A 22,381-nucleotide genomic window follows, 5' to 3' on the forward strand; every position below is an offset into this window, starting at 1 on the left:
TCACTGTTGGAAAATTGAAGCAACATTTGGATTTTAATGAGAAAAATTTTGAAAGTAAAAATATAGAAAAATACATGTCAAAAATGAAAAAATAAAATACTATTAATTAAAATAAATTTAAAGTTTTTTTTGGTATATGATTGATTTTTAATTTATATATTAATTTATTTCTTCTATAATTATAAAGAAGATAATATTTATTTTAATATATTAAAATTATTAATATAGTTTAAATTATTTAAGAGATAATGATAAAAGTTTATATATATTAAAACAAAATAAGAAATTTTTAAAGGAGCAAAACGACACCATTTTATGCAAAGTAAAATGACTTTTTGCGGCATTTTTATTAAAAACACCACAAAAGGTAGGCAATAGCGGCGTTTTTATAAAAAATCTTACACAAAACGACGCCGTTTTGTTACCCTTAAGACTTTTTCCCAAAATTGGTTCCCCCTTCCCCCCGAAATCCCAAAATTTGACATGAAATATTTCTTTTTTCCCTCCTTTCTTTTTCCCAAAATCGGTTCCCTCCCCCCTCCCCAAAGAAATCCTAAAGCAATGGAGTTTATGGAACATTCTCTACTTCACTTCTCAAATAGAAAAAGAAAAAACCCTAGCAGCTACACCCTTTCCTCACTTTCTAAACTTGAATCTGTTAATCATTTAAATCAATGGCCGAAGAAGTAGCAGTAGCATCGACGCCGCCTCAATCATCTGTACCACCGTTGGGATCTTCCGTTATACCGCTAGTGAACAAGCTACAAGACATATTCGCTAAACTTGGTAGCCAGTCCACTATAGAGTTGCTGCAGGTGGCAGTGGTTGAAAGCCAGAGCAGTGGCAAGTCCAGTGTGCTAGAGTCGCTAGTTGGCCGTGATTTCTTGCCTCGTGGTTCTGATATATGCACACGTCGCCCTCTTGTCCTTCAGCTTCTCCAGACCAAGCGTAAACCTGATGGTTGTGATGAAGAGTATGGCGAGTTTCTTCACTTGCCCGGCAAGCGCTTCTATGACTTTTCCGAGATTCGCAGGAGATTCGTGTTCATCTTGCTTTTTATGATTGAGAAGAGCGAAGTTAGCAATTTTATTATCATTTTCCCTTTTCAAACTGTTTGTAAGGTTTATTAGAATTGTAAGATAAAACATTGAAGCCGAAACATTTTAATTGGGTGACGTTTGAAATTTCGGTTTCTAGAGGTGCCTCTGCTATTTTTGCTTTCACATAAAATCCGTTGGGTTATAAAAGAAAGATACCCAATTTCTATAGGCTTTAGGTAGATAGTCACAGTGAGCGGAAAATACAACCTCTTAATTTCCATAGGCATTTCTCTGTGTGTGTACATACGTGTGTTTAAATACTACAAAATGAAAAATGTCTAAGTCTCAATTAATTGCAGTTGAGACGGATAGGAGGCCGGAGGAAACAAAGGTGTTTCGACAAGCGATTCGACTTAAGATTTTCTCACCAAATGTTCTTGATATCACTCTCGTGGATTTGCCCGGAATCAAAAGGTTTCGTGGGTGACTAGCCCTCGACATTGAAGCTCGAATAAGAACAATGATCATGTCATACATTAAATGTACCAAGTCATCGATTATAGTCATTACTCCTACAAATTCGACTTAGCAAATTTTGATGCGCTTTAAATTGCTGGAAATGCTGATCCCGATGGTAAATTATATGATCAAAATCCCAACTTCTGCATTCGAGTTGTTGTTTAATATATTTTTTAATTGGATTCTTTAGCAAATTTTCTTTTGGGCATGTTATAGAACCATTGGTGTAATCACAAAGGTGCACATTTGAATATGAAATCTCTTTTAAATTTAATGACGTGACTTATATTAGTTGTTCTAGGTTTCGATTACTTTTGGACTATGAATCGCTTGGATGTAATGGATGAGGTAATGATGCTCGTAATCATGCTTAGGAAAGTGATTCCCCTTCGACTTGGTTACATAGGTGTTGTGAATCATAGTCAAGAGGTAAATATATAACCTTACATAATTGAAGATGTTGTTACTCCTTTTAAATAAATTATTCTGAGTACATTGTTAATGCGTATGATTTATCATTCCTAGAGTTTTCTAAAGTTTATGCCATATTCTTTACTTCAAGATGCTCTAAAGGCTTTTTGGTCTTTCATCATATTGTTTCCTCAAATTAGGAACATATATTGGTTTTTCCTGCGATTTTAGATGGTAGGATCTTCCTAATTATTTACATGTCCTGTCATTTTCTTTTATTGTCATATGCCATACTTCCCTATTTGTTTCAAATGGTGTGTGGTATCCTTGACTTATGTTCTAGGCAACCTTAAGTATGTTTAGCATAGATCAAGGCAGAGCCTTTTATATGGGCTAGTCACTAGATCAGGAATCAATTGAAAAAATGTACACAAGCTTTTTTATGGGCAACTCTCTGTCTCAGAAAACCCTTTTATATCTTTCTCTCCACAAAATTATCATTGTTTTGCTTCTTGATGATCTTTACTTTGATCTTATATTCATATACTGCTTCTCAAGTATCTTATTTTACTAGTGTGCAATTTATTCTCTAAACAGTATATTTTACTCAACCGGAGTATCAATGATGCCCTTGTGGAGAGGAAAAGTGTAACGCCCCAATTTTCAGGAATTCTGTGAATGTTGGCATAAGTTTAATTATGTTAGTGGGCCTCTAGAAAGCCAAGCTTAAGATAGAACCCGAAAATTTTAGTTAATTTTTGTTCCATAAGAAAAAGGGGTGAAATTATGAAATAGAACCTATGTGAAAATGTTTGAAAATGCTATAGGCTAAATTGAAGTGGCGAAATAAATAGGAGTGCAAAATAGGAGGATTTGCACGACAAACCTCCCATTTTACATGAAGTGGCCAGCCATCATGTTGTTGTAGACAATATGAGCACTTGATATCCATAATTTATGGTACAAATTGATACAAATTGATAATGGGATAGGTAAATGTTCCATGATAATGGACTAGGTAAATATTCCATGATAATGGGTTAGGTAAATGTTCCATGATAATGGTTTAGGTAAATGTTCCATGATGGGAATTTCATGTCTTTTGTATTAAAGAATTAAATGGATGAAATATGAAATTTTATTAAAAGAAAAAAGAGTGAAAAGAACAAAGTTTTGTCCATCTTTGTTCATCATAGCCTAAAGTTAGAGAAGAGAAAGGAGAGGAGAAAGCTCTTGAATGTTCGGTCACTTGGGGAAGAAAATTAAAGGTAAGTTCATGGTAGTTTGCTTCTATCTTAATGTTCATGAGTTCTTTTTGATTCCACCTTAACTCTTGAAGCATATTTTGGTTTTTAGTTGTGTTGTGAGCATTTAGTCATGAATTAAAATGAAGGAAATGGTTGTTGTTTCATGTTCTTTTGATGAAAAATGGAAGATAGGTGAAGTTGAGCCAAACAAATGAGCATGCATGTGCCTTAGATGCTAAGGGGAAAAATTGGCTAACATGTTGTGCTTTAAAATGATGAAATGGAGATTATACTTAAGTAAAATCATAGATATGTGATGATTGATTGGTGATATACATGTTTAAATAACAAGCATGCAAGTTAAGTGTGAAAGAGTGATTTGGTAATAAATCTGCTTGGGACAGCAGCAGTAACGTGATTTTGGAAAATCACCATAAATTGTGGGAGATGAGTTAGAAGCTGCATAAATTATGTAATTAAAACTTAATGAGTCTAGTTTCAAATGGAATAAACGAGAACATATTTTGAATTTTTTACAATGAGAAATTTGATTCGTAATGAAGAGTAGTCAGATTAGTCAAACAGTGAAACATGGGAAACTTTAAGAAAAATCTGGTATTGATTGGCCAAACCAAAAATTCTGAAAATTTTATGGATAGAAGATATATGAGTCTATTTTCAGAGAAAATTAACGGCACTTGATTTGGAGTTTTGTAGCTCCAGTTATAAATAATTTAGTGACTGTTGCTCAGGAAGAGAGCTTGCAGTGAAATTATGATTATGTGGTAAACATTGACAAAAATTTGTTAATGAGTTGCTTATTGATTTCTTATAAGCTTACTATGATCTGTAGGTGTGGTTGGCCGAATATTGTAAGGGGTTAATACGTAGTTTGTATTTGAATAGTTAGATTAACGTGTTAGTAATCCAATTGTAGGAGGTTCGTGTGTGGATCTCGTCAGCATATTGTCGCAAACAGGTGTGTAACTAACACCCTCTTTCTTAGTCTAGATCGGCAAAAGTCGAAAAGCCGAAATGCCGAAAACCTGTATTTTGTAGATTTGCGAGTGTGCGAATGCTCGTGAGGTAAATCAATTAATGTTTTTGGTAAGCTGCAATGTTTGGACTGCAAAGTGCATGATTTACGTGCTCGATATTTTTGGGCTTAATGGGCCAAAATTAGAATGATGGGCCAACGGGCCCAATTCGGTAAGAACCCTCGGTAGTGATTCTGTTAGTACGTGAAAGGTAGGAATATGCATGAAAAACCCTAAAATAGATAAATTACTGAAATACCTTTAAAAGTGAAAAATTTACAGTTTTACCCCTAGGAGATAAATTACCAAATACCCATAGGGTTAAATTGACCTAAATGCATGTTTGATCGTTGTTATTTATGCATGCCATGTTGTTATTATCGATGCATGGGACGGGATATTGACGGAGGAAGTACTGAAAGTGGCTTGTCCACGATTGGAGGCTTTGCCTCAATTTATCGTTAATCGAGCAACAAGGTCAAGAATCGTGGAGTGTTAATGGGTGGGTTGAGCTATTCCCCACATGGAGTGTTGGGCTGGTACGGTGGAGTGTAGTGGTTGGTGGGTTGAGTAGTCTCCCAAATGGGCTTGCATATGTTTACCGATGTTGCATATATTTTGAAATGGGCCTATGGGCCATATTATTATCTGAATAAGGGGCTAAGACCCGCTTATTGTAATCTGAAAAGGGCTCGCCCAAGACCACTGTTACCCAAATGGGCTTGCATATGTTATTGATGTTGCATGTATTTTGAAATGGGCCTATGGGCCATACATTATCTCAATAAGGGCTAAGGCCCGCTTTATTGTAATCTGAAAAGGGCTCGCCCAAGACCATCATTACTGAATGGGCTTAGGCCCAATGGGCTTGAGTGACTTGGACTTTGAATGGGTTTTCCTTACACACGAAGTTTCCCCAAAATCACCCTTTTATTTTCATCCACGCAGAAATCCCCAACCATAGTGGGCTTGGAGCTATGAGGGAATTCGGAGTGGCCACCGCGCTCAAAGTTTGATTTTCTTCCGTGAACTGGAGATCCTTTTAATTATGTTTGAGGTTTTGGGCTTTTAAATGTAATAAGGTCGCTTATTTATTTTTGATGGTTTTAATATGTATTACTAAGATAGGTAATACTTATTTTAACTGTTGAAATTAGATAGCTTTAGGCGCGCTTTCAAAAACAACAGCTTGATTTCAAAATAACACGACAACAAGCAAAGCTTCCGCAATGAAAGTATTTTCCAAAATTAATCACTTTTCCTAAAAATGACTTAATCGAATCGGTTTTCTAGAAATATCCATGACGTTAAGGTGTGGCATTGGCGGTATGCATGTCTAGGATTGGATCCGAAGGAGGTTGGTACTTAGCGATCGATGGACTCACCACCTCTTTTCGGTTTCCTACCGTGCATGCTTCTATTCACTTTAACCCTTAATGAATTAATCTTTTGAACATCAAGTACGATTTTCTAGACTTAGAATGGAAATTTTTTTTTACGTTTTTGATGTGGCATGCCGGATCCGGCCATAACTTCTGGGCCGGGTTTGGGGTGCTACATTTAGTGGTATCAGAGCCTAGGTTGCAACAACTCGGCTGTGGATCGGGTCTAAAAAGGGTTTTCAAAACTTTATGCCAAAAAAAAAAACTGACTTTTGAAAATAAATTTTCTGTTTAAAGGAGATAATCTCCGAACTTATTTTTTTACACAAATATTTGGAAAATGGATTTCAAAAAGTTTAAATCTTTTGAGTTTATCTGAAACCGATGAGGTGGCACATCAATCCCCAACCAAGGTCGTAAGTACTATTCTGCTTTTATATACCGAATCTGCATCAGTAGTTAGTACTAAACCTTAGAGATAGTACTATAGATAATATAGCATAAAGGCTACTGGCCCGAGACCGTAGGGTAAACTAAGCCCTAGGAAACTGAGATAGTAGCTAAACCGGTTATGCGAGAACAACTCAAACCTTATCTGCTCATAAGATATTCTATAATAAACAAGGAAACAAGAAACTAATCGCATAAAATTGTGAATCGATAAATCGATATGAGTACGAGAGCTACTCGGGAAGAGGCCGTGGTCGAGGCCGTGGTCGAGGCCGAGGTAGTACTCAAGCCGGATCTTCGTCTTCTGAACACATACCCGCTGGAGTAGCACGACCACCACCGGTGGATGAGAATGGGCCGTATGATCGGGCCGCGGGGATGGCGCCTCGTCCCGTGCCATGTTAAGAGTTTTGGAAAGGGTGGTGGAGCTAATATCGGCCCATGAATAGGGGTCCATTTCGAGCGACTCGCCAACGGAGCGGAAGTTTTAGGGTGTATCTGAGTAGCCCCAAATGTGGTAGTATCGGGTGGAAGCCACGGAGCGGATTATGGATGACTTGACCGCTCAAGAGAGCAAAAGTTAAAAGGAGTAGTATCTTTACTACGGGATGAGGCGTATCAGTGGTGAATCACTGTGAGAGAGGGTACCCCAGCTGAGAGGGTAACCTGAGAGTTATTTAAGCAGTCCTTCAAGGCGAAGTATGTCGGAGCTAGCTATGTGGATGCGCGAAGGAAGGAATTCCTGAACCTGACCCAGGGTGGTAAGACCGTTGCTGAATATGAGGCAGAGTTTCTGCGATTGAGCCGGTATGCTAATGGTATTGTCTCTACCGAATACGAGCGCAGTGTTCGCTTTGAGGATGGCCTCAGGGATGAGCTAAGGGTGCTCATAGCTCCGCAAAGAGAGCGCGATTTTGCTGCACTGATAGAAAAGGCTAAGATAGCCGAAGAGGTGAAGCAAGCTGAACGAGGGAACCGTGACAGGGATCGAAATCGATTCAGGAGAGATGCTGGACCAACTGGTGCTGCAAACCGGAATGTTAAGAGAGCTAGGATGGAAGAACCAGTTCGAGCGGTTCCGGTGAATACTGTTAGACCACAAGCTTGTGGAGATTGTGGTAGAATGCATTTGGGGGAATGTTGGAAACGTTCTGGGGCTTGTCTTCGTTGTGGATCAAAGGAACATAAGATCAGGGATTGTCCTAAGAGGCCAGCTCAGGCTCAAGTGGTTGAACAAAGGGCTGTGCAACCCGTGCAAACAGCGCGAGGTGGACCATCGCCGTTGAGAGGTCATGGCCGAGGTCGCGGTGGCAATGGCCATGGACGTGGGGCACCTGGCAAGGGTACTATTAACACTGAGGCTCGTCAGCCAGCTTTGGTATATGCTGCTCGTCGCCGCGAGGAGGGTGACGCACCTGACGTCATAACTGGTACGTTTTTTATTTTTAGCATGCCGTATACTGTCTTGGTGGATGTTGGATCTACTCATTCCTATGTTGCATGTGCCATATCTAGGTCGTTGGGTGTGCACTCTGAGGAGATTGTGAGTGGGGTATCTGTACTAAGTCCTTTGGGTCACTCGGTTAGGGTAGACAAACTGTATAGGGATGTACCCTTAGAAACTCAAGGTAAGATTTTCCCTGGAGATCGATGGAGTTACCATTCGGAGAGTTTGATCTCATTTTGGGAATGGACTGGCTTGTTAAGCATAACGCGACTCTGGATTGTGTCGCTAAACGAATGGTGTTAAGGACCACAAAGGATGAGGAGGTTATGGTGATAGGTGAGCGAAGGGATTATTTGTCCAATGTGGTGTCGGCATTAAGAGCCGAAAAGTGGATTCGGAAAGGTTGTGAGGTTTATTTGGCATTTGTAAGTCAGTCAGAAGAGGAGGGACTGACAGTGGATAAGGTTAGGACCGTAAAGGAGTTCCAAGATGTTTTTTCGGAGGAGCTTCCAAGATTACCTCCGAACCGAGAAGTTGAGTTTGGAATAGATTTGTTGCCTGGAACGGTGTCTGTATCCATCGCACCGTATAGAATGGCACCGAAGGAGTTAGTGGAGTTAAAGGAGGCTCAAATTCAAGAGTTGTTGGATAGGGGCTTCATTAGGCCAAGCATATCTCCATGGGGAGCACCAGTACTATTTGTGAAGAAAAAGGACGGGACAATGCGCATGTGCATCGATTACCGCCAGTTGAACAAACTGACGATAAAGAACAAATACCCTCTGCCAAGGATTGATGATTTATTTGACCAACTTAGAGGAGCTTCGGTATTTTCCAAGATTGACCTTCGATCTGGATACCATCAGTTAAGGGTAAAGGAAGTGGATATTCATAAGACAAAGATTCGTGACTCGATATGGTCATTACGAGTTTCGGTTATGCCGCTTTGGGTTGACGAACGCACCGCCGCTTTCATGGATCTAATGAATCGAGTGTTCCAACCTTACTTGGACCGATTCGTGGTAGTTTTCATCGATGATATTCGGTATACTCGAAAACCAAGGAGAAACATGAGGAGCATCTACGACAGTCTTTGCAAGTGCTTTGAGAGAAGGAACCGTATGCAAAGTTTAGTAAGTGTGAATTTTGGTTGCGAAGTGGCTTTTCTAGGTCATGTGGTTTCTGCTGAAGGAATTAGAGTGGATCCTCGAAAAATTGAGGCGCTTCGGGATGGAAGCCACCAAAATCGATGATCGGAAATTCGAGTTTTCGGGTTTGGCGTGCTATTACCGAAGGTTTGTAGAAGGATTTTCTCGATTGTCGCACCATTGACTTAAACTCATATGGAAAGGGGTAGCATTTATCTCGACCGAGAGTCAGAAAAGCTTTTGACCATTTGAAAAGGTATTGACTGAAGCACCAGTGTTGATTCAACCGGAGTCTGGGAAGGACTTCACTGTGTACAGCGATGCGTCACATGTGGGGTTAGGATGTGTACTGATGCAAGAGGGTAAGGTGGTCGCTTATGCTTCCCGATAGCTTAAGTCTCATGAAGCGAACTACCCTACGCACGACTTAGAGCTAGCAGCGGTGATCTTTGCGTTGAAAATCTGGAGACATTACTTATATGGAGAAAAGTGTATCATATACACAGCACCATAAGAGCCTAAAGTATCTGTTAACTCGAAGGAGTTAAACCTTAGGCAACGAAGATGGGTAGAGTTTCTTAAGGATTACGACTGTTCGATTGAGTACCACCTAGGTAAGGCTAACGTGGTGGCCGATGCGTTGAGTCGAAGGGTTGTTTCGATTTGAGAGCCTTGTTTGCACGTTTGAGTCTGCTTTGATGATGGAAGTCTCATTAGCGTAATTGCAAGTGAAGCCTATTTGGACCGAACAAATTAAAGAAAAACAGTTGAAGGATAACTCGTTGATTCTTCGGTTTCAAAGAAGTTGAGAAGGGTGAGAATGAGGATTTTGGATGAATATCAAGGAGTTTTATGCTTCCGAGGAAGAATTTGTGTTCAAGGACTCGACTTGAGAAAGTCAATATTGAAGGAAGCTCATGGAGGACTTTGTGCCATGCATCCGGAGGGAATAAGTTGTATCATGACTTGCGAGAACTGTCTCGGTGGCCTGGGCTTAAACGAGAAGTAACGGAGTTCGTGAGGAAATGTCGACATGCCGCAAGTGAAAGTGAACATCAATTTCTTCCGGATTATCGCAACCGGTGAAAATTCCATTGCGGAAGTGGGAGAAAGTCACTATGGACTTTGTGAGTGGGTTACCTTTGACACCCACCAAGAAAGATTCTGTGGGTAGTGGTGGATAGGTTAACAAAATCGCCCATTTCATACCAACAGACCGATTACTCCCTGCAAAAGTTGGCTAGGTTGTATGTGGCAGAGATAGTGCGACTACATGGAGTGCCAGTGTCAATTATTTCCGACCGAGACCCTAGGTTTACGTTTCGGTTCTAGAAGAAGTTGCAGGAGGCATTGGATACACGTTTGGATTTCAGTACTGCCTTTCACCCACAGGCAGATGGACAGTCAGAGAGGGTTATTCAGATTTTAGAGGATATGTTAAGGGGTTGTATCATCAATTTTCATGGGAGTTGGGAGGACTACTTGCCATTGGCGGAGTTTGCATACAATAACAGCTACCAAGCAAGTATTCAGATGGCTCCATATGAGGCACTTTATGGGCGGAGATGTAGTACGCCTACGTGTTGGACAGAGTTGGGTGAACGACAAGTGCTTGGACCGGAAATGGTGGCAGATACTGAAAGTAAGGTTAAGTTGATAAGAGATCGATTAAAGGAGGCATCTGATAGACAGAAGTCGTATGCGGACCTAAAGCGCAAAGAGATAGAGTTCGCGGTTGGGGATATGGTTTTCTTAAAGGTTTCACCTTGGAAGAAGATCTTGAGATTCGGCAAGAAAGGGAAATTGAGTCCGTGATTTATAGGGCCTTATCTAGTTCTTAAGCGGGTAGGGCCAGTAGCGTATCAGTTAGAATTACCACCAGAGTTAGACAGAATCTATGACGTTTTTCATGTGTTTATATTAAGACGATATCGATCGGATCCCTCACATGTTGTACCAGTGAAGGAGATTGAAGTAAGGACTGATTTGACCTTTGAGGAAGAACCCATACAAATTTTAGATCGAGAGGTTAAAGTTCTAAGAAGGAAGTCGGTTCCGTTGGTAAAAGTACTGTGGCGTAATCATGGAAGGGAAGAAGCTACTTGGGAATCAGAAGAGACTATGCGTCAACAATTCCCTCAACTATTTGGATCAGGTAATTTTCGAGGCCGAAATTTCTTTAAGGGGGTAGAGTTGTAACGCCCCAATTTTCAGGAATTCTGTGAATGTTGGCATAAGTTTAATTATGTTAGTGGGCCTCTAGAAAGCCAAGCTTAAGATAGAACCCGAAAATTTTAGTTAATTTTTGTTCCATAAGAAAAAGGGGTGAAATTATGAAATAGAACCTATGTGAAAATGTTTGAAAATGCTATAGGCTAAATTGAAGTGGCCAAATAATTAGGAGTGCAAAATAGGAGGATTTGCACGACAAACCTCCCATTTTACATGAAGTGGCCGGCCATCATGTTGTTGTAGACAATATGAGCACTTGATATCCATAATTTATGATACAAATTGATACAAATTGATAATGGGATAGGTAAATGTTCCATGATAATGGACTAGGTAAATATTCCATGATAATGGGTTAGGTAAATGTTCCATGATAATTGTTTAGGTAAATGTTCCATGATGGGAATTTCATGTCTTTTGTATTAAAGAATTAAATGGATGAAATATGAAATTTTATTAAAAGAAAAAAGAGTGAAAAGAACAAAGTTTTGTCCATCTTTGTTCATCATAGCCTAAAGTTAGAGAAGAGAAAGGAGAGGAGAAAGCTCTTGAATGTTCGGTCACTTGGGGAAGAAAATTAAAGGTAAGTTCATGGTAGTTTGCTTCTATCTTAATGTTCATGAGTTCTTTTGATTCCACCTTAACTCTTGAAGCATATTTTGGTTTTAGTTGTGTTGTGAGCATTTAGTCATGAATTAAAATGAAGGAAATGGTTGTTGTTTCATGTTCTTTTGATGAAAATGGAAGATAGGTGAAGTTGAGCCAAACAAATGAGCATGCATGTGCCTTAGATGCTAAGGGAAAAATCGCTAACATGTTGTGCTTTAAAATGATGAAATGGAGATTATACTTAAGTAAAATCATAGATATGTGATGATTGATTGGTGATATACATGTTTAAATAACAAGCATGCAAGTTAGGTGTGAAAGAGTGATTTGGTAACAAATCTGCTTGGGACAAAGAAGAAGAACGTGATTTTGGAAAATCACCATAAATTGTCGGAGATGAGTTAGAAGCTGCATAAATTATGTAATTAAAACTTAATGAGTCTAGTTTCAAATGGAATAAACGAGAACATATTTTGAATTCTTTACAATGAGAAATTTGATTCGTAATGAAGAGTAGTCAGATTAGTCAAACAGTGAAACATGGGAAACCTTAAGAAAAATCTGGTATTGATTGGCCAAATCAAAAATTCTGAAAATTTTAAGGATAGAAGATATATGAGTCTATTTTCAGAGAAAATTAACGGCACTTGATTTGGAGTTTTGTAGTTCCAGTTATAAATAATTTAGTGACTGTTGCTCAGGAAGAGAGCTTGCAGTGAAATTATGATTATGTGGTAAACATTGACAAAAATTAGTTAATGAGTTGCTTATTGATTTCTTATAAGCTTACTATGATCTGTAGGTGTGGTTGGCCGAATATTGTAAGGGGTTAATACGTAGTTTGTATTTGAATAGTTAGATTAACGTGTTAGTAATCCAATTGTAGGAGGTTCGTGTGTGGATCTCGTCAGCATATCGTCGCAAACAGGTGTGTAACTAACACCCTCTTTCTTAGTCTAGATCGGCAAAAGTCGAAAAGCGAAATGCCGAAAACTCAGATTTTGTAGATTTGCGAGTGTGCGAATGCTCGTGAGGTAAATCGATTAATGTTTTGGATAGCTGCAATGTTTGACCGCAAAGTGCATGATTTCGTGCCCTCGATATTTTTGGGCTTAATGGGCCAAAATTAGAATGATGGGCCAACAGCCCAATTCGGTAAGAACCCTCAGTAGTGATTACGTTAGTACGTGAAAGGTAGGAATATGCATGAAAAACCCTAAAATAGATAAATTACTGAAATACCTTTAAAAGTGAAAAATTTACGCTTTACCCCTAGGAGATAAATTACCAAATACCCATAGGGTTAAATTGACCTAAATGCATGTTTGATCGTTGTTATTTATCGCATACCATGTTGTTATTATCTGATGCATGGACCGGGATATTGACGGAGGAAGTACTGAAAGTGGCTTGTCCACGATTGGAGGCTTTTGCCTCAATTTATCGATAATCGAGCAGCAAGGTCGCAATCGTGGAGTGTTAATGGGTGGGTTGAGCTATTCCTCACATGGAGTGTTGGGCTGGTGCGGGTGGAGTGTAGTGGTTGGTGGGTTGAGTAGTCTCCCAAATGGGCTTGCATATGTTTACCGATGTTGCATATATTTTGAAATGGGCCTATGGGCCATCTTGTTATCTGAATAAGGGGCTAAGACCCGCTTTATTGTAATCTGAAAAGGGCTCGCCCAAGACCACTGTTACCCAAATGGGCTTGCATATGTTATTGATGTTGCATGTATTTTGAAATGGGCCTATGGGCCATATCATTATCTGAATAAGGGCTAAGGCCCGGTTTATTGTAATCTGAAAAGGGCTCGCCCAAGACCATCATTACTGAATGGGCTTAGGCCCAATGGGCTTGAGTGACTTGGACTTTGAATGGGTTTTCCTTACACACCGAGTTTCCCCAAACTCACCCCTTTTATTTTCATCCACGCAGAAATCCCCAACCATAGTGGGCTTGGAGCTATGAGGGAATTCGAGTGGCCACCCGCTCAAAGTTTGATTTTCTTCGGTGAACTGGACATCCTTTTAATTACGTTTGAGGTTTTGGGCTTTTAAATGTAATAAGGCCGCTTATTTATTTTTGATGGTTTTAATATGTATTACTAAGATAGGTAATACTTATTTTAACTGTTGAAATTAGATAGCTTTAGGCGCGTTTTCAAAAACAACAGCTTGATTTCAAAATAACACGACAACAAGCAAAGCTTCCGCAATGAAAGTATTTTCCAAAATTAATCACTTTTCCTAAAATGACTTAATCGAATCGGTTTCCTAGAAATATCCATGACGTTAAGGTGTGGCAATGGCGGTATGCATGTCTAGGATTGGATCCGAAGGAGGTTGGTATTTAAGCAAATCCGATGGACTCACCACCTCTTTTCCGGTTTCCTACCGTGCACGACTTCCATTCACTTTAACCCTTAATGAATTAATCTTTTGAACATCAAGTATGATTTTCTAGACTTAGAATGGAAATTTTTTTTTTACGTTTTTGATGTGGCATGCCGGATCCGGCCATAACTTCTGGGCCGGGTTTGGGGTGCTACAAAAAGTTCTTCCGTAGTCGTCCAGTATGGCTAAACCAACCTTTAACTATTGGTCATGGTTTGATACAGTTTCCAGACAATTTGCTTATTTTTTTGTTATTTGTACGTATGTATATAATGGTTTAGCTGATCGTTGTGGTGTACCTCAGTTGGCAAAGAAGCTGAACCAGGTAAAATATTTGCAAGATGAAGTTTTCATAAACTTTATGGAATATAACTCAATTTCACATGTCAATGCTTTGTTCTAGCTATAAATATTCAATTGCAGTATGAACCTTCTGCTACTTTACCTCACTTCATATAACTATTTACATATCCTGTCCGTATTTATTCCCTTGTTTATGCTACACATTTGGTGGGGAAAAAATCTCAATCAACTTCCAACTAGATTAGAACATGAACCTATTATGAACTTTGGATCGTTACTGCCTACCTAGATCAATACTATGCGGGCTTATTTATATTATCTCAAACATTCCTGCTTTCAGTGTACCTTTTACCTGAATCAAGTCGCCTCCATGCTCATAAGATTTGTTGAAGGGTAGTTCATCATATTATTGTACAAAGTTTGTCATCAATTAATTATTAATATTGACATCATTGTACAAACTGTTGGTCATTAGTTACTATCTTTTATCATTAATATTTCTGTTGTTTCTAGTGATGAGTGTATTTTACTCGCCAATGTGATTGTGCATAAGTTGTCTGCAAGGACATGATGCTTAAAATAAAGATGACAAAACCTGATCAATATAAGTGGTTATCTGGTTTCATGATGTTAATTTCTCACCTTCCCTTTTTTCTGGAAATAAAATAGAACTTTCTAACTTTTATCATGGCATCGTTTATGTAAAACACAGACATTAGTTTTACATTGCAACTCTAGAATTGCTCGACGTGCCTATGAACAAGAGCCTTTATGTAAATACTTTTGCACGATGCTGGTTTTGAGTTTGCGATTAACGATTTTTGTGCAGGAGGTTGATCCATGTGAAGGCTTGACCGACGATGACATTCGAATCTGTTATTCGAGAAGCTCTTCAATTTATTCTTGGTTGATTAGGTGGCTTTTAGAGTATTGAATTTATTCTTTAGACTGAATATAGAAATATTTATTGGGAAATAGATTTTTGTGGATGGTGAGAATCGGAGGTGGAGTCTTCCCTAATATGAAGGTAAGTCATTAATCTGTTTGCTGTTTGAGTTGTTGAGTGTATATAACTTGGTTACTTGAAGAAAACTGAGGTTAAGATACTGATACATCAATCCTTATCTTAAACAATTTGTACGTAGTTTTCATATATAGTTTATTTGAGTGTTGGAGTTTTTGGACTGCTTTCTCAAAATTTTTATTGACTAGAAGTTTTCTAGGAAAATTTGACATCGTCCTGAAATTCAATTTATAATTTGTTGTTAATATTCTTTTATTTTTAGCTGAATTAACTGACCAAATTTGGTTTTTTGGTTAACCATAAAAAATTCAATTTGGTTAACAGAAGAGATTTTAAGAAAATTTGATATTTGAATGTTATTTTGGTTATTAGTTAGGATTAGTCCTGTTAAGTTTCTATACCTTCATTTTATTTGTTTTTAACTTTTAGTATGTGTTAATTTACCTTCATTAATATCTTCACTGTATTATGCTTCTAGATTTTGATTTGTTCTGATATTTTGGTTGGATATGTAGAATTATCCATTGAAAAAATTTTGAAGGTTAATTTTGTTTCGTTAACAAAAACCAACCAAATTAACCTAAATATTAAGTAGTTCTCTCTTTTCCTACAATTTTGTAGTTAACGGATTTGGGTTTCACGTTACATTATTTTGTATGTTGTAGGTACATATTATGCACAGCCTTGTCAACGACTTCTGCATTAACAAATTGGAGTAGTGTACAAAAATTCTTTAGACACTTTCAGACTATTCAATTCTATAATATTTTTTCCCCTCTGTTTGTAGGTTCATTAGCATTTTGTCCTGATGAGAGTGTAGTTTATGAAGCTTTAAACTTTGCATTGTCATCCGAGGTATTAGAATTTATAGTTCAAAACTTAGCAAATTGTCTTTTATAAAAAGACCTTTGCATTTTCAGTGTTGTTTAGGTTCGCAAACAAGATGTTGTATTTGGACTTGTTGTATTTTATTTATATTTATATTTAATCTAATTTTTATTATTTATTTTAGTTTTGATTCTATATTTTTATTTTTATTTTTATTTTTATTTTAAAGGCCATGTTCTTTAGCAGCGTTTGTGATAAAAGCGTCGCTAAAAGCCATGACCTTTAGCAGCGTTTTTGGGAAAAGCGCCGCTAAAGGCCATGTTCTTTAGCGGCGTTTGTGATAAAAGCGTCGCTAAAGACCATGACCTTTAGCGGTGTTTGTGGGGAAAGCGCCGCTAAAGGCCATGACCTTTAGCGGCATTTTTTTAAATAAACGCCGCAAAATTTAGCGGCGTTATCTATAGCGGCGTTTTTTGCCGCGCTTGTAAAAACGCCGCAAATAGTTTTAGCGGCGGTTAAAAGCGCCGCTAAAGGCCTAAAAAACGCCGCTAAAAGTCAGTTTTGCTGTAGTGATCTCTTGGGTTGTTGGGGATGGGTTGAGGTTTAAGTGGGTTAATGGTTTTGTAAAAATGTAAATGGGTCATGGGTCATAGGGTTTAATGTAAATGGGCCAAAATTGGCCTATAACAAAAAAAAAAGTAGATATTAATTTTTTAATTACGTATTGATTAAATAATTATTAAATCACATCTTATAAAAAAATTAAAATACTTAAACTATAATATATAGAGTCTACATTAAAGAATTGAGTTAGTATAGGAAAGGTTATAGCAATGGATGTTTAATCTTTTTGGTGTTGTAATCCGTAACAGGCCAAATTTGCTCGAGCCTAACAAGCCCAAATCAAATACAAAACCAAACCAAATCAAGCCAAAAACAAACCCAAACAAAACAGTCCAAGCCTAATCTAACCCTAGGCCAAAGTTAACAGAAAAAAACAAAATACCAAAACCCTAGGTGCACTGCACCCAGGGTCTTCTAACCAGCACGCCTCCTCCTCCGTTCCACTGCTCACCCACCACCTGCAAAGCAAAAAGAACACGCAACAGCAGCGCAAAAATAGGAAATAGATAGTGTATGGACAGTAGCAAACAGTGTAACAAAATTGACTGTAAAAGCCATCGTTTATCAATGTAAAAGGGGGTTTTTTTTGGAAATACAAAAAAAGAAACAGAGACTTTCAAGCACCAAAAGTTAAAAACACAAGAAGATCGAAAGTTAAGATTGCATTTTTTTTTGCTTAGGTATTCTTATTTCCCTTTTTTTACTTCGCATATTTATTTTTAAACAATGTTTAATATACATATACATTAAAAAAAAGTAAAAAGCTTTTACCTTTTTCGGCAATCGAAAGAGTTTGGAACCGAAGGGCCCTTTGCCTATTTCGATGATTTTCTGCCATTTTTAAGGAAAAAAGCCCAAGATTCGGGTTCTAAGGGGCGAAAAGGAGAAAAAGGGTGACATTTGGACTCTCCGGCCACCGTGGACGGTGGCGCCACCGATGGACGACACGGCGGGTGACCGGTCGTCTGATTGCCGAACATCAAAAGGGGGAGAGAGTTTTTTTTTTGAAAAGTTCTTTTGAGTGAGGGGCTAAAATGAAGATAAAATTTTTTTTTGGGTTTAAATACCCGGTTGAAACAGCGCCGTTTTATTCCCCTCTTTAAGCGTTCAAAACGACACCATTTTGGGGGGAACCGAGACCCGACATGCTCAGGATAGAGGATCCACGTGTTTTACTAAAAGGGTCTATTTACCCTTTTAGTCCTTCCACTTCTTCGGCTAATTTCAATCTTATACTTTTCTTTTCTTTTCTTTTCTTTTTTCCAATTTTGTCATTAGATTTCACTCTGTTTTATTTTAATCCTCTGATAATTTGCTCCTTGGAACGCCACGTTTAAAGGGAGTCTGGGATTAATTTCGCATTTGACCCCCTCTCCTTTACGCCCATTTGTATTTGGTTCCTCTTTCTTTTTTTTATTTATTTTGTAATTTATCCTTTTAACTTCATTTAAGTTACGATTTGGTCCTATCTTCCACTCTTATGTATACTGTTTCTCTTATATTTTCATATTTATTTATTACTCTTTTATTTTATTCATTCATTTGCGTACTTACTTATTTATTCATTTTATTTTATCCTTTATATCATGTGTATGTTGTTCTTTCATTTTTAATATTCACCATTTCATCATCTGTTTATTTAGCTATATATTACTTCTTTATGCATTTTAAAATTTAAATCGCTTACATTTCATCTTTTACTAGTGTATTTATTATTTATTATCAATATTATTATTATCATTTGCTATTTATTATTATTATTATTATTATTATTATTATTATTATTATTATTATTATTATTATTATTTACATATGTTTTATTACAAATTGTGCCTTTAATTTCATTTATCCTTTGACTTGATTCATTATTTTCAATATTTTTTTATAAACTATTTTCCTTATACTTATTTGTACCGTTATTTTATTTGTTTCTTTGTTATATTCAAAATTGGCATTGTCATTTCATTTGTATAATTTATCATTGTTATTATCATCGTCACATTATTTTTTTAGGTTTTTAAATTTTATTTATTTTAATTTGATTCTTTAATTCCAATGGTTTTAAAATTTTTCCTTACATTTATTTGTTTATTATCTTGTCATTATCGTTCTCACCATTATTTATTTATTTTACCTATACTTGTTCACATCTATACATAATATTATTATTGTAATTTGTTTGTCAATACTACTATGACTATTATAGTTCATTAGTATTATCATAACATTCATTTGTTTATCATATACTCGACTTGCCTAGTTGTTTTATATTATTGCATTATTATTCCCCCATGCTATGTTTAAATATAATCGGTTATCTTTGAATCACATTTCGAATAAGCCCATGTCGTATTAGCTTACGTTTGATAATTATTTAAAAAGAAAAATTTTCAAAATAAGGCAATATTTCGTATCTTGAAAATTCAAGAGATTGTACCCTAATGTACTAGGTTTCGATTTTTCTCGTTTGATTCAAATGACCGAATGTCCTTTTAAAATTAAAATGCATGAGTCTTAAAAATTAAAAGACAAACTTATTCTCGAGAGTTTAAAATGTTGTGTCCTAACGCACTAGATATGGCATTTTGTTATTTCGGGATAAGAAAGCCTTTAGCATCCGTTATGATTTACTCAAGCAAATTCTTCGTAAAAATCAACATCAATCAAGAAGGGATCATATTCTAAATTCTTTTTGAGTTTCTAATTTTCGACAATAAGATATTAATTAATCAATTAGGTACCAATTTTGGGTGCATCGAGGGTGTCAACCCTTCCTCGTAATTAACCGATTCCCGAACTCGTTTTCTAGATTTTGTAGACCAAAAATCGTTTTAATAAAATTTAAATTTTTGTTAAAATGACTGAATTACTAGGTGATCCGATCACACCTAAAAAAAAAGATTGATGGCGAATCTATTTTCGTTTTTTAAATAAAAGTCGACCTTTTTTTTTCAAAAAAATAGTTTCGACATGATCTAAGCCAACAAAGGAACAATAGAAAAGACAGAAATTGAGCAAATATATATATATATATATATATATATATATATAATGTTTTTGAAGTTTTCATTAACCTGGAGTTATTATATTATAAAACTTTTGGGTTTATGGATGGCTTCATACTTTAAGGTTAAAAAATTATGTTCATCCATGTGATCTAGTTTTATCCAATGATAAAATTATGCCTTTTGTATGCCCATACTCCAAATGTAAACAAATAGCATCTACAATAAAATTATTTGTTGGAATGATTTCATAGCTATCAAGTTTCAATTAATGAGATCTGTTGAAACTTAACTTTTAATAAAGAGTATAATTATATTTCGAAATTAATTTTAAATTATATAAATATATTTTAATTTTAATTTTAAATTTAATTCTCAAAACTTAACTTTTAATATTTAATTTTTCTATTTATCGAACAACGTTTGAGTATTGCACTCACACTCGTAAATAAATAAATAAATAAAGGCCTTGTGTAATTAAGAAAGTTGAGAACGGGTCACTCCTCACACGGTGGAATTGGCTACAATAATGAAGAAAGGAGAAAAACACCAAGGAATTAGGAATATCCAATAATTGGCAGGCAATGGCATACCCTACACTGCTGCACATACTATTTACTGCAGTACACGTATTTTGTTTTCTTCACTTTTTCTTATTCTGCATTATTTGGATTTGTGAGTAAAACCGATACACTTACTTGAAGAGAAGAGTATGAAGTATCATCTCTGGAGAGAGCACACAAGCTCTTCACAAGTATCACCTAAGGAGAAATGTAGAATTTAGATTACATAAATTTTTATCTTATCCATTATAAAATTTGAAGTTTAGAGATTAAGAAAAATGAAAAATAAAATTTTAATAATTTCTTTATTAGCACGAGTTATATTAAAAAATTATTTATTACACATCCAATAAAAGAGTTAATAAAAGATTTTGAAAATTAAAAATTATTAAAAAGATTGTGAGCTATATTTTCAGTTTCCACATGACGATCATCAAATTCATGCTTATCCACAGGTGGTGTATGCAGAACGATAAAGGTAATCTTTACTGCTAGTCTTTCTTCTTTTTACTTTTGAATACTCTTCTCTTGTTGCTTTCATTGAAATAATGTTGGATTGTACTCTTGAATACCATTTAAATTTTTTAGTATAAATATTAAAATTATAACCAATTTAGTTACTTAATTTAATCAAATTATATATAAAGAAATAATAAAATTTTGTTCAAAATTGTTGAAGGTATAAAATAAAAATCAGTTCAAAATAAAAATCTCTTTTGTTCAATTCTAATTGAACGGGTATCACAAATTAATTGGACATCAATTCAATTAAGAAATTACGAAAATATTTTTATAATTAAAATAATTAATATTATTCGAAGGTATTTTAATTTAAGATTTTCAATAAAAATATGAATATAATGGAATTTGAAGTAAGACTCATCTATAGATGAATTTAAATTTTTTACTCGATTCAATCGAACATTCACCTTTAAATATTACACCTTTTGAATCTTCAATGTCGGTAAAGATAAAAAGGAGAATTTATCTTTTGTGTGTATGTGTGTTTTAGTGTTTCCTTTAATTGTGTGGCTAAATAAGTGCCTTTAATGACTTTTAAGCAGTCATATCCATTTTATTTACAGGCAGGTTGCATGAAGGAACTTTGTGGTCATGATCGGGAGATCCGAATTTAGCAGTTTTACAGAGAAGGAAATCTTGTTTCAGATTTCTTGGCCTATATGGGATCTAGTTCCGGCTTTGATCTAAGTTTACTACGAGAGCCACCTGGAAATGCTCTCTCAACTTCAACTATACTATGTGATGATATTGCTGGTTCTTTGCCCTAGCGCCTGTGCTCGTTTGTGGGTAATTAGTTTTTAAGGCTTTTGCCTCTTTCTTTTATTAAAGAAAAAAAAAGCTTGGCACGATGGATCGACCTTAGCTAGTAAAAAATTCAATCACCAAATTGCACAAAATTCTAACTTAAATTCAAATGCAGCAACCAGTTCATCAATCCACAATATCAACAAATCGATCTCAATTCAAATACAAAAATAACTGGTGAAAAAAATAGTTCAACCCATAAACATTGACCACAAAGGGAAATTTGAAACACTTACCGCCATTCCCCTATCAGAAAGTCTTTCCCACATTCAGCAACTAGAAATCAGAGCTCACCAAAATGTGTAGAACCGATTCTACAATCACTTATTGCTCACGGTCATCAGCCTATAAACCCAGGAGCATTATTAACTTCTAAATCCAAAACACTAATATCAGCATCCAACCCTACAATGATAGTCTTATTGACTCATTTAAACAAGTTTCCTTTGTCAATCTATATTCTGTATTTGGTAATCTCCAATATGAATTCAGAATTTAGGATAGCCGGAACAAGAATAACAGCATAGATGCAAAGGGAAACGACTTGTAGGAGGAGGAAGAACCTTCTTTTGGGTACAGACCTGTATACCATATAATAGGATGTCCTGTATAATGTCACGAGGGCTAGTACCGTTGCGAAGCAGTAATTAGTAATGCTGAGACTAGGATAGGTAACGGATCCAAGAGTCAGATAGTATGGATACTGAAATGCGAGTGTCCGTATGGAAACAGCAACTAAAAGCATGTAACAGGTCCCAAACAAGGAAAGTGTTATGAGAATAAACAAGGAGA

General features: G+C 36.2%; 1 protein-coding gene across 3 annotated transcripts in view; it reads left to right on the forward strand.

Annotated features, from left to right (window-relative positions):
• The window catches only part of LOC128282255 (uncharacterized), a 41,983-nt gene that overhangs the window by 11,787 nt on the left and 7,815 nt on the right, over positions 1 to 22,381 (forward strand). Inside the window, exon 1 of one of the 3 annotated variants that reach the window (XM_053020431.1) lies at positions 6,705 to 7,516. The exons of 1 other annotated variant lie outside the window; for it this stretch is intronic. In XM_053020431.1, coding sequence (XP_052876391.1) covers positions 7,141 to 7,516 — 376 coding nt within the window. In that variant the 5' untranslated portion in view covers positions 6,705 to 7,140. Of the gene's footprint in view, positions 1 to 6,704; positions 7,517 to 11,364; positions 11,497 to 22,381 lie in introns of those variants that run through there. One more of the 3 variants, XR_008272476.1, reaches the window with a different exon arrangement.

The sequence above is a fragment of the Gossypium arboreum genome, chromosome 10 (assembly GCF_025698485.1).
Source record: "Gossypium arboreum isolate Shixiya-1 chromosome 10, ASM2569848v2, whole genome shotgun sequence".
Lineage (NCBI taxonomy): Eukaryota > Viridiplantae > Streptophyta > Magnoliopsida > Malvales > Malvaceae > Gossypium > Gossypium arboreum.